The following is a 12,869-nucleotide window of genomic DNA, read 5'->3' on the forward strand; positions in this document are numbered from 1 at the left end:
CTTCACCCTGTGGAGTTAATTGAGTTTTTTGGATAGTGCTCCTTCCCCCTCGCCCTCTTCTGTCCTCAGTCTAGCTTTATATTTTCCTTTTGCCGTTGTCACTGGTTTTGATTTCACTCTGGTGGGGTTGGAGCAGCTCTCCTGCACCGCAAACCCGCGTCAGCCCACGCAAGCCTGGGGGAGCCGAGGGGCAGCTCGCAGGCTGCAGCTCCCTTCTTGTTATTACTTTACCCACGCGTATCGGTGGTATCTGCACACACATCTGGTTGTGTGATCAAAGTCTTCGCTCAGGGGATGTCGTTTCCGTCCTGGCTTTGTGGTCTCTAAATAATAAACCGAGGCTTTCCTTTCCAGGATGTTTGTGCTCTGCTTGTCCAAGCCTGTCAGCTGGTTCACCTTGATCAGGAACATCTTGTCAGCAAACTTTGTCAGCTTATCCATCACTTACTTAACAGATTTCAGGTATGAAATTTTGGCCTCCTCCCTTGTTTCTCTGGGTCTGCTTCCTGGTCTCACACTAAGCTGTGGCTTGTTATGAATGTGACCTTCATGCAGAGTTTCTTCGATGTTCACTGAGCTGCTTATTTATTCTTAGCTGAGGTTCTGATCTAGCGTGGCTCCTCGTGCAAAACCAGCTCCTAGTCAGAAGTCATGCGCTGCTGGAAGTACTCGTTGCTGTATCATAGAATCGTAGAATTGTCAGAGCCGGAAGGGACCTCAAAGATCATATGTAGGACTCTTGTGTTGATATGTCAGTTCTTAAGTGTCAGCTGAGTCTGTGATGGTGTGTAATTTTACAGCCAGACCACCCAAGTCTGCAACCAACACCTCTGCCTGTGTTGATTCCAGCACTACATGGTGATGTTCTCTTGACCACGGCCCTTTTCTGTTATGACAGGTGATGGTTGATGAACAGAACTTGAATTTTCTTCTCTCCTACTGCATCTCTGCTCTTAAGCAGTGCAGTTCTTGGACACATGTTGAAATTCTGCAAGCCTTAGCAGCTCTTGTTTACAATAATGGACCTAAATGTCAGAAGGTGAGTTTACAAGCTAACTGACCGTCACCGCAAAAATATTTGCACCCTTTTGCTACTTCTGCTTTTGCTTGTTTTTGTTCTCAAGTTGCCTTATCTTTCATGCTAAGATTAGATCCCATTTAGACATAAGTGACTGATATTTACGGAAAAATTTGAGTTTCAAGTGTGGTAGGTGTGTATACTAGTAATCAAGAGATAACAAGATTCTTCCCATGCCGAATCCCTCTGGCCCTGTAGGCTGCAGCTGCAGGGACCTCCTGTGGCCTGGCTTGAGCACCAGGCTTACTCTGCAGACTGAGCACCCTGGTGTGCCAGTGCATCAGCGAGGAAGAACGTGGGTGACCTTCAAACTGCACGTTGCTGAGCAGGCTCCATGGAGGATCCTGAAATTTAACCTGTAACCAGATCGAGTCTTCAGCACGGGGTGGCCTCGAAGCCGTTTCAAAGTGGAGACTCTCGGGTATCAGCCCTGGGGTTTGTACGAGGCTCCTTGTCGCTGCAGCGTGCCTGGCAGCGTTTGATATGTTGAATTCTCCTGCTGTCACCAGCTCTTGGCAGCTCGCAGAGGAGTTTCTGCTGTCGGGCTGAAGCGCGGGGGGGGGGCTGCTCGCAGCTTTGGACCTGCCAGCTTGCGTGGGTTTGTAGCCTCTACAACCACAGCAGTTGGGTGCAGCAGTTGTTACTCACTTAGCTTTACGTCTGGGAAGAGAGTATAAACAGGGACTCAGTCTGAGCTGTGCTCACGCTCGATACTTTTTAAATACAAAGCGAGAACTTTGGAGTTTCGAATTTTCATGTCATCTTTTTTTGTAAACACAATCTGTCTATGGAATCTGAAATCGCAGCTGACAGTTCTATTTTTTTGTGTAGCGTAGATATGTTTAGCTCTCAAAGAGAAAAAGTGGGAGGCTGGGGGAAGAGCCCTGACTCCTCCTGACTTTTGGTGGTTCATTTCAGTATCTCCCGGATTTGCTGGGCCAGGCTGGGCTCTTGGTGCAGTTCAGTGATTCTGCTCAGCCAGACGTGGAACTCAGGAGGGCAGCGGTTCGCAGCATGGCCAACCTGTGTCTCAGGTGCGTACGCGCCATTTCGGGTGATGGAGTGGATGCTTTAGAAGACATACATCTGCCAGCACAGATGGCTGGTCTGCATTCTTTGTGCCAGGAACAGCAAACGTGGGATCAGTAAGGTGCATGTGCGTGAATCTGAAACGTAAAACTTCAGTGCTCCAAGATACTGTGTCGTCGGTGGATAAAACCTAAAACTTTCAGTCTTCCAGAAAGATGGAGCCATCCACCTCTCTGGGGCTGTGCTCGTCACTCAAGCAGAGGGCTTTTATTTGGGTTCCTGTAACTTCATAAAGCTGTGGGACAGACTGAAAACCAACCATTTGGCATCTCCTGCTTTTGTTTTAGTGTGCCTGGACAGCCCTACTTGGATGAGTCCTACAGAAGTGTCTGCTTTCAAACTTTCCTAAGCGTTCTGCAGTCTTCAAAAACTTCTGATGTAGATGACATCACTTTTTGCATGGTAAGTGTGAGTCTAATTGGCTGAAATGCTCTGATTAGGAGATTGTGCTGCTGGAATAGTGGAGTTTGAAATATATGAAGTTTGGAATACTGCCAACTGAGATTTTGCTTAAGTAGTCTAAATCTTTTTAAAAATAAACGTAAGGAACCATCCCAGTAATTGCATTGAGCAAAGCCATAATTACCCAGAAGGTCACTTGAAACATGTTTTGGAAAGGAAAACTAATTTGTGTTTCGGTTTTCAGTTACTACAAAATGCACTGAAAGGTATCCAGTCACTTCTCAACGGTGGGAAGATGAAACTAATGCAAACTGACCAAATTGGATCTCTTCTTGCTGTATTAAAGGTAAACATTTCAATTCACCTTGAGGAAAGGGACAGACACTGGGAAGTGCATGTTCCAAATGCTCGTAAAGTGGGAAACAGTAGAAGATGAGAAAGAGGGAGCAGGGAAACTTGAGAGTGGGGGGAAATGTAAAGAAAAAGATGGGATTCTCTTGCAGCATCTTAACTGCGCTTCCCGAAAAAGAATATGAGAGGAAAATGGGAGGCTCATTTTTTGAAGCCTGCCTAAAATCCTTCTAGATAACAATTCAATTTCAGACGTTACGTAGCTGTTCCGTAGCATGGGGAGAGGCAAGACCTGGGGGAAAGCTCACAAGCCTGGCTGAAAATCGATGAACACCTCAGTATCTATACAGTAAATCTTTGTGTGTCAAGAGAGGAAGGAACGCTGATGTCCTCCTTGCTGTTCTAGAAATGCATGTTTCACGGGCTGCCAGGACTGAGCATAGAAATGCCCACAGCCTTGTACCCGGCACCGCTACCTCAGTATGATAAAAGGTCGCCTCTCAAACTGGAGCCGTCGGAACCGGCCACCTCTAAGCAGGCAGGGGTAAGCTGAAATCATCGCCGTGAGCGGGTCTGTTGTGGTTGCACGTAGCTTCACCTCCTTTGCTGTACAGGTACTGATTATAAACCCCTGCGCTGAGGCAAATCGCTTTGTAAACTCGGGTGATGAGAACGAGCAGCTCTGCAGAGGTTGGTTTTCCTGAGTTAAGCTCTGTGCAGCAGTTATTCATCTGCAGCCAAGAATTCCTGGCCTGCAGACGGGGGATTGGTGCGTGCAGACTAGCCAGAGCTTTTTATTTTATAAGTTACGTTTTCTCTCCTAATGCTTGCGCAATTGTTCGACTCTTTTCTTAGGGTAGTCAAGTTCATCTAGAGACTGACTTCCCCTCTGCCCCCCATCTGTTCTGCTTAGTCGTTCTACGGGTTATTTTTTAATCCTGTAAACATTTTGGGTTACCCATTATCTGAGAAACATTAGAGAAAATCGAGTTGTATAGTTATGTCGACTTGTTTCTTTCTAGATGTTAAATACCTACTGTAAGAGAACAACTGTTCCTCTTCTTTATTCCCTTTTGTGTGAAATATATTTTTTTTAGTAAGTTTTGTTGGAAATTTTTGGCTTTACTGATGAAAAGGCCAAAGCTTAACTTTCAAGGCTATTCAGGTATGAACTGCTTGCTTACGCTAAGCTATTGCTACACCGATGCTACTAATAAGCAGAGTTTGCAAACTCTGATGCTGAAAAAGTGACTGTTTCTGTATATACAGTATTGCACACACATGTGATTACACTTCTGTGCAGTATTGTTGCACTGAAGATGGTAAATAGCTGTGACAAGAGGTAGTTTTAACCAAGAGTTATCTAAAAACTGATCTAGAAACTTCTGTTATTTGACACTGATGTGCGATACAGAGAGCGTGATTTATTACATTAAACTCTGCTTTGATTCTGGATTAACAACTTGTTTTCAGATGAGACTTTTCGTATTTTTTAGATTTACGACTATAAAATGTTTGAACATCTAGAAACTATTTTTAAAGATTAAAAAAAAAATACCTATTTTTTTTGTCTTAGAACCGAAGAAAAAGGTCCAAAGGTAAACAGAAGAAGGGAGAGCTTGGGGAAGAAGGAAGAGAAGATTTGAGTGATGCAGGAAACGAGTCAGTCCTTGCAGCAGACGTGCAGAATTTGTGCCTGGGGGCTGTGCAGGACAGTTCCTGTCCGGATCCTCGGACTCGTGTGTCAGATGTTGCGTGCGTGCCTGCTGGAAAGGATCACCCGTCCTCACCTTACGCTGGTTGGAAAAGAATCAGCAGCAGTGAGTCGGAATATTCAGATGCTGAAGGAGGAATACAGAGCAAAGTGAGGTGATTGTTGGTCACGTCAACGCAAAGCGCGGTAGCAGCGTGCTGCTGTTCGTCACGACGTAAGGTTGCATATTGTGTTAGAGCACACCTGCCCTGCCTGCACAACTGTCACGTGTGTGCACTCTTATGCTTTCACAGGGTCTTAACGCTCTGTTCTTAATGAAAACTGTTGAGAAAACCCCTTTCCCTTTCTTGTTTCATGTGATCATAGAAGAAAATTGGAAGGCAGCAATTCGTATTCATTTGAGTGATTTTGTTTTTTTTTTTTCCTGTTTTTGACCTAGAGGGTTTGTTCTCACAGCCAACCACTAATATAAGAGGTTAAGTCCATTGCTTTTCCCTGCTCCTATTTCATTAATCTTTCTGTTTGTTTCTAAGATCTTACCAAGCCAATGTTCGTCAGGGGGCTCTAGCCTGTTTCCTCTCTGCCATAAAATCAATAGAAAAAAGAGTTCTTTATGGCTACTGGTCAGCGTTTGTTCCTGATGCGCCTGGCATTGGCAGCCCCCAGTCAGTGTCCTTGATGACAATTGCTTTAAAGGACCCTTCTCCAAAGGTAAGGCAGTTCTGAGTAGAGAAAGCATTGTAGTTTTCCTGTATTAATCTTAAGAATTGTCTTCTCTGGCCTTCAGTAAGTACTTTGGCTACTGTGTCCGTGTTGCTTGATCACTGTATGGCAAGAAATAAAGGATATATTGGTTAAGGAGACAAAGGGTTGATTGTTTAACTGCTTAAAGTTACGAGAGAAAGCAGCTGGAGTTGATTTTTTTTTTTCTCTTGCTGGAGAAAGATCCTTTGATAAATTTAAAAATTCTCCATCAGCTTGAAGGAGATGTTAAAAGTAACAGGAACGTTTTATCATTTCAGACTCGTGCCTGTGCTCTTCAAGTTCTGTCCGCGATCCTGGAAGGTTCAAAGCAGTTTCTTTCTGTTGCTGAAGATGCTAATGATCACAAGAGAGCTTTTACTCCCTTTTCTGTAACGATCGCTTCTAGCATCCGGGAGCTGCACCGCTGCCTGCTGCTAGCCCTGGTGGCAGAATCCTCTTCTCAGACACTGACACAAATAGTGAAGGTAACTGCAGGGTAAACGTTTCAAATCCTGCCCAAGATCTGATGTTGGTCTCTGGATGAAGTCTTGAAGAAAGGTTGCGCAGAAATTCTTGTAGCTGTTGGGGACGGAGGTGGGGGTGGGAAGTAGACTGGTGTCGTCTTGCAAGGTTTCATTGACTGAGTCTTCCCACAGAGTCCTGGGGTTTCTTTTCTTTGCTTTTCTCTTCTGTAGTCTTTTTGGAGCTGAATGAACCTATGAAATGATTCTGAAGACTCGCGTTAGCTTAAAAACTGGAGTCCAAGCTGGCAAAAATAGCTTTCCATAGGCTATTGAAATTCCTTGGACTTTATGCCAGGTCACGGTAGTTAAATACCTGTTCTTAGGAACCAAGTTTGTAACCAGTTTTCAAACAGCAGATAATTGGGATGTTTGTTTTCAGGTGCCCTCAGATAATTAGCTGTCTAAATGGCCTAAATTGCAAATATGAAAACAAACATGTGGGAGGCCAGGCTGACATTGCAGCCACCACTCCATGTCTGTTCTTTTGTGTGTTGCAGTGCCTCGCCCATTTGGTTTCGAACGTGCCATACAGCCGATTGAAACCGGGGCTGCTGACAAGAGTTTGGAACCAGATAAAGCCCTACATCTGTCACAAAGGTTTGCATTCCCTTTGGCTTGGAGCTTCTTTCTATTGTGTTAGAACTTCACTGTTATCTCTGTCGTGCCTGCAGACTGCTGAAGAAGGATGCTGACGTGTTGGTGAGATGCTAACGGGCTGGCTTTCTCTTCCCCCACCCTGATCTTTGTTGCAGATGTCAACGTTCGAGTTTCCAGTCTCACGTTGTTAGGGGCTATAGTGTCTGTCCAAGCACCTTTACCAGAGGTGCAGTTACTTCTGCAGCAGCCCAGTTCTTCGGGGCTAAATAGCAGCGGTAGCGCAACCCCTCACCGTTTGAATTCCGAGCAGTGGAGAAAAGCTCCCCCCTCGGAAGGGGAACCTCCAGATAATCCGGCAGGGTGTACGTCCTCAGAACCGTGCTGGCTTCTCCGTCTCTGCGTTTCCATCGTCGTTCTGCCCAGAGAGGATTCCTGCTCGGACAGCGATGCTAACTTTCCATCCTTTTCCAGCATTTATGAACCGTGTCCCCTTCGACTGGAATCCTTACAGGTGGGGACGAAGGCCTAGCTTGGGAAATGCAATCTCCTCCCTAGAGAATCCAAATCAAAGTTTTGCTAGGAAATGCTGAGGAGGAACCTCGTGTCCAAAGGACAGCCTGGAAGGAGCTGTGGAGTGATGCTGGTGTAACTAAAGGAGTACCTGTGCATGTTGAGGCTTGTTTTTTGATATGTAACCACAGAAAATAACCAGATTTTGTAACGTGGACCCCAAGGAGTCCCACTCTTTATCTGGAACAATGAATATTTGTTAAATCCAGCTTCACACAACACAGCAGCAGTATTACAGGAGGGTGTTGCTCTTACTGGCACTCTTGTTTAGTCTTTTAGCTACAGGAGACCTCATAGTAAATAATTCATTGTGCTGCTACCCGATAGTGCTTTTGTGGCCCTTTTTTTGAACAAGAGAGTGCAATAGAGAGGGTTTTAATTAGCTGTACTATTCTAAAAGTTGTATTGCGAGGTGTATCTGTTACATCAGAGTTCAGTATGTGGTCCCAGTGTTGATTAGCCCGTTAACATCCTCTTTGTGTGTATTTGGCGTATTTTGGTTTAATAGGAGGAAAAAAACCCACTGCATGGAATTTCTTTTGTCCATGTTTAGGTGTTGGCTCTTCTCGTAAAAGGTTATTTCTCTATGGCCCAGAGCTATTTCCTAGAACTTGGAGAAGTGGCTTGCAGATGCATGGAAGAAATGGACCCATCCATTCAGCTTCACGGAGCTAAAGTAAGAGCGTGAGGAAACGCTGGTGGTGTTTTTACCAAGCCAATTTTATCTATGAGTGTGCTTTGCAAATACAGATGAACAGTGATGAGTACTTGGAGCATCTGTGTGTGTGTGATGTAGCACACTGTAAAGACCCGGTGCCTGCTGTAGCTCTCAGGGAAATGCTGTGACACTTTGAGAAATGCACCTTTTGCTTCCAACTGTGAATTCCGAGCAGGATTTTGTTGCTGTGCTGAGTCGCTAGGAAGCTTGGGAAATGCAAGGACCGTAACTCTGACCTTTCCTGGTTTAGCACTCGCTGGTGCAGGAACTGTGGCCTGTCACCCAAAGGAAAGCTCAGAGAGATTTCCTCCTTGCACGGCCGTTTGTTGCGCTGTTGTAGCCATAAATTTTGTGTTAGAAAGGCTTTTCCTTTAATTTCTTCACTAGCGGGGACAGCATAGAGTCCAAAATAATACTGAATCTTTTTTTTCTGTTCCCTGGGTAAGTAAGTAGAGCCCTAGATAAAGGTTACTCTAGTCCTTTGCTGCTTGAGTCATCCCTGATAAAAGATGTTGTCGGTTTTTGTTCCCTTGCAGCTCTTGGAGGAGCTGGGCACAGGGGTGCTGCAGCAGTACAAACCCGATTCAGCCGTTGCTGCTGACCAGAGAGTGCCGGTCAGCGTGGTAAGTGTGGGCTCCCTCTGCAATTCCGCTTCACCAGGCTTGCTTTCTTGAACTCTCTGCAAGGTCACTGGCTTGGATACAGATAAATTGATGTCGGGAGAGCAGAAGGGGACTCAGTCCCTAGGTGCTGGTGTGCAGGAAGTCCACAAAAATCGTATATTATTTTGGCGTTCGTTTTTGTTTTATGTGACGGCAACACTGTTTCTCTGCCTTTCCTCACCCTGTCTCTTCCTGCCTGCTGTCTTTGGCCTGTGCCAAGTTTTGAGCTGATCATAAGTGATCCTACAAGATAGGAAATGTGTCCAGTAGCACCAAGTTCCTGTTACTTGATACAAATGTAAATTGTCAGGCAAATGAAAATACCCAACTGTGTGGATTCAAGAACGGAATCATAACTCAGCCTAGTGCAATCTAATCTGAATGTATGTGGCCTTGAGAAGGAAACAAACAGAACTTGATGAATAAGTACTTGATAGCAGTACCAAAATGTCTTTAAAATGTTTCTGAATGCCAAGTATTTTAGGCTTTCAAACAGTTGTAATCACTTTCACGTGTAATTATGCTATGTGCTGTAAGTATGCCTTAAAGATGATCATAGGAAAAGGCAATCTGTTCTGGAACTTGGGCATAATTGCTGACTTCAAATAGGTAAACCTGGCTGCTTCTTTGGTAGGTTGTCACTTTCTGGACTATGATGTTAAATGGCCCGTTACCGGGCACTCTGCAGAACTCTCCACACGCGACTCTTCAGACAAGCGCCTGTGACGCCCTGTCCTCGATCTTGCCAGAAGCTTTCAGCAGCCTGCAGGTAAGAGCATGCTCCTTCAACAGTGGCATTTTCACTTGTTGAGGCTTTGCTTTTGTCCACAAGGTTACAGTAGTGTAAAACATTTCACAGTTTATAAGGAGAGGGTAGAGACACCTTCCAGATTCTTTTTTCTTTTCCATTCTGAACAAGTCGTGATTCCTGAAGACTGGAAAAGGCAGCGTTGGGAGTAATTAGTCTGTCAAAACAATTAAACTGTGGGTCACAGAAGCTGTCTGGCCCTGCCACGAATACTTAGCCTTGACAATGATGCACAGGAGATGGGGGGCAAGAATTTGATTGCATGAGGAAGGGGTGAAGTGCCCTTATTTTGCTCCTTAAGTCTTTGAAGAGACAGCTGAGCTAACAGCCACGGACTGACGACGTTCAACGATTCGCATGCATGTTGTTTTTTGTTCGTTTGGCTGCCTTTTAAAACCCTAAGCTGCAGTGATTGCCCTGGCAGAAGCAAACAAATACGTTGTCCTTACTCTCCTTTTGCAACCTGAAATGTGCTTTGAAACATGAAAGCCTTGGCAGTGTGTTGCCACTGCATTGTGCAGCTCCTTTAGTGTCAACGTGCCCTTCTCGATGGGGAGTGCTCTGCCAGATCTCATTTGCCCAAGAATTGCTAGTCCAGCAGTATCTCTGGAATTCTCCGTCTGGTTTCCCCAAGCACAGCATGTACCTCATCACCCTGTACTTTGATCCCGTACGCTCGCTCGTTCCTGTGGCCGTGTGGGGCCAAGCTGGTGCCCACTCTGACCCTTCGCTCTGATGAAACAAAGATCTTTGTCATGGCTTGGTAAGCTGACAATCTGTCCGGCGTGAACTTCATCTGCCTGCCTTAATGAAGGGGAAGGTGAAGCAAGACTGGGAAAAAGCAACTGATTCGGTCTGGTTTACCTCGGCCAGGCCAGGCCTACTATTTCAGTTTCCTTTGTGGTCTCATCTACTGGCCGCAAGATGGTGTTTGCTGGAAGCGTTCCCGTTTCCCGTGTGCCCATCAATTTACTTTAAGAGAAGAGCACGCTCTGAACGGGAGCTTCTGTGAATTCCACATCTTTCAGAGTATTTGTGAGTTGTCTGTCTTTGTGGGACAGAGATCTTCTGAGTTTCTCTCCAGCTGCTTCTTGTTGCAGAATGACCAGCAGATCCTGTGCGTCACTCTGCTGCTTGGCCTGAACCACAGCGAGAACCCGCTGGTGAAAGCTGCTGCTGCACGTGCGCTTGGAGTCTACGTCCTCTTCTCTTGCCTTCGTCAGGTCAGAACTGACCTGTTTTTTTCTTGTATTGAGCCATTTCATGATGGGTTTAACAAGATTTTTAAGGTGAAGGCTTCAGTTTTTCTCTCAAACTAAGAAGTGAAGGTTACTTAGAGAAAAATGTTTTGTTTCCATAACAAAACTCATCTTAGCTTGGCTGAGCTGGAAGGCTGTGTAGTTTTTGCGATGTGGCCTTAAATGAGTGATTGTAATTAGAAAAATTAGGCAGTGGCTAACATTGGGATTTGATTGCAAAGTATTTTGAAAGAAAATCCTACCATAGGCAAGAGAATGAAGATGAAACCTAACATTCTATAGAAGAGAAGATTAGACAGGCAGCTCAGTGGAGTTTGGAAAAACAGTTACTTTGAGTCAGATTTGATGAGTAGAGGATTGGCAGTCCAGGTTATTATGTTTAAATCCAAAGTATCTCAAGAAACCAATGAAGTTAAATGAGACATTGAAACCTTTCAGCAACAGCTACCCAAGAGAGTGGTGGCCTTGGTCAGCATGCAGGCTTAGACTGTTAATTAAAGATCAGACAAAGGTGTGCAGAGAGCACCAGAAACACTTTAAGAGTTGTCGCCTGGAAGAGAAGAGTTTATGAGTAGAGATGGTCTCTGTGCATGTTTCACTAATACAAGGGCCGGAATGCGCGTGGAACTAAGGAAACCACCTGAGTTTTTTAAACTTTCTAACTTTGCAGCAGTTTTTCCTTTTCTAGGATGTGATGTTTGTGGCAGACACGGCCAACGCTATTCTGGATTCCCTCCACGACAAGTCTCCGAATGTCCGTGCCAAGGCGGCTTGGTCCCTGGGCAACCTTACCGATACTCTCATCATCAACATGTGCGTAGTCACACCTTGGCACGCCGAGCTCCTCTCTCTGCCCTACCCCCTGGTGTCCCGCAGAGGCTGCTGCCCGAATTGGTATCCAAAAAGCCAAAATTTAGCTTGGGTGCTTCTTTGTAAGCACTCTTCAGCCCATGTGTCCGTTGCTGTATAATGCTGTTTTACAAGTGTCCGGTATCTGCCTGGGGTTGAGTTCTTCTAAAAGTTGAGTTCAGGTCTTTCTAATCAGTAATTCTGATACTCCAAGTTTACTTTTTCCAAGTTTACTTTTCCGAATTTCTGTTTCTTCTGCGTTGCTTTGTGTAATTGCATGTTCCCTGGTTACTTTCAGCATAACAGAGGAGTAAAATTAATAAATATTTAACGCTTCCTCAAGCCAAAGACTGAAGGAAGCCTAACCCACTCGTTACATTTTTAACAGGAGAAACAGTTATCATATATTCCAGCTACACAGTTGCTTCTGAGCAATTCATTGCCCTCTGTTTTTTATTATAGACTTAATGCCTTGCTAACTGGCTTTCTTGCGTTGATAGTTTGGTTTTAAATTAATAAGCATCGTGGTCACATGTAGTAAGGTCTGCCTTACATATTAGCCTTCAAAAGAGTGAAGGTTGCTTATAAGCCTTTTGTAAGGATCGTGTCACATCTTTGGGGATGGGTTGTCTGAGCCGGCCTTTCACCGTGTGATTCTCCTGCCAGGGAAACGATGGGACAAACTTTTCAAGAGGAATTTTCTGATCTCCTGCTGTTGAAAATGTTACGCTCTGCAACTGAAGCATCCAGGGACAGAGACAAGGTATGGCTGAGGGTGGAGTTGCCATGGTGCAGTTAAGTCTTGAATATTTATTTAAAAAAAAACCAAACAAGCAAACAAAAAAGGCAAGAAGGCACCAGTTACTTTCTTTGGGGTGTTTTGCCCCAACAGACGGGGAGCTGCAGCTCAGCATCCTCTCCTGAGGCCTGACGTTTGGAGGTTTTGACCCGCAGGGTGTGTTTTTCCCCAGTCAGGGTTGGATTTTGGTGTTCTGTTTCATTTTTTTTTTTTTTTTCTTTTCTTTTCTGTCAGGGTAACCATTTGCAGAGAATGGTCTTGGTGGCTTTTAGGAAGTCACCACCTGATAAGACACCAGCCCAATTCCACATGGGCTCCTTGTTGGCTCCGAGCATGATTTCGTAGCGGGGTTGACAAAAGCTTTGCGCCTGTGAGCTGAAAGCCAGAACGTTGTATTTTTTGGTGTACGTGTATTCCAGGTGAAGAGTAACGCGGTCCGAGCCCTCGGCAACGTGCTCCACTTCCTTCAGCCGTATCACGTAGCAAACCCCAGGTTCAGGGAAGCCATCGAGGAATCTCTCCAGGCCCTTATTTCCACTGTTCAGAGCGAGGCCACTATGAAAGTGCGCTGGAACGCTTGTTACGCGCTCGGGAACGTGTTTAAGAACCCTGCCTTGCCGCTCGGTGAGTAACGCGTCCCGCTGGTTTGGGATTTGTGCAGCGGGTTGTGGTTTTGCTGAGATCATCTCTGGTTACAGATGTGGT

The 12,869-nt window shown here is 45.3% G+C and overlaps 1 protein-coding gene across 1 annotated transcript in view; it reads left to right on the top strand.

Annotated features, from left to right (window-relative positions):
• The first annotated feature begins 357 nt into the window (after positions 1-357).
• The window catches only part of HEATR6 (HEAT repeat containing 6), a 13,422-nt gene continuing 910 nt past the window's right edge, over positions 358-12,869 (top strand). The window contains exons 1-18 of the mRNA XM_009874381.1: positions 358-462; positions 899-1,039; positions 1,997-2,112; positions 2,455-2,569; positions 2,814-2,915; positions 3,327-3,464; positions 4,497-4,789; positions 5,168-5,345; positions 5,657-5,863; positions 6,400-6,499; positions 6,655-7,010; positions 7,623-7,745; positions 8,324-8,410; positions 9,084-9,218; positions 10,358-10,480; positions 11,205-11,329; positions 12,032-12,128; positions 12,584-12,788. Coding sequence (XP_009872683.1) covers positions 902-1,039; positions 1,997-2,112; positions 2,455-2,569; positions 2,814-2,915; positions 3,327-3,464; positions 4,497-4,789; positions 5,168-5,345; positions 5,657-5,863; positions 6,400-6,499; positions 6,655-7,010; positions 7,623-7,745; positions 8,324-8,410; positions 9,084-9,218; positions 10,358-10,480; positions 11,205-11,329; positions 12,032-12,128; positions 12,584-12,788 — 2,638 coding nt within the window. The 5' untranslated portion in view covers positions 358-462; positions 899-901. The remainder of the gene's footprint in view (positions 463-898; positions 1,040-1,996; positions 2,113-2,454; positions 2,570-2,813; positions 2,916-3,326; positions 3,465-4,496; positions 4,790-5,167; positions 5,346-5,656; positions 5,864-6,399; positions 6,500-6,654; positions 7,011-7,622; positions 7,746-8,323; positions 8,411-9,083; positions 9,219-10,357; positions 10,481-11,204; positions 11,330-12,031; positions 12,129-12,583; positions 12,789-12,869) is intronic.

This window comes from Apaloderma vittatum, unplaced genomic scaffold (genome assembly GCF_000703405.1).
Source record: "Apaloderma vittatum isolate BGI_N311 unplaced genomic scaffold, ASM70340v1 scaffold19848, whole genome shotgun sequence".
In the NCBI taxonomy this organism is placed as follows: Eukaryota; Metazoa; Chordata; class Aves; order Trogoniformes; family Trogonidae; genus Apaloderma; species Apaloderma vittatum.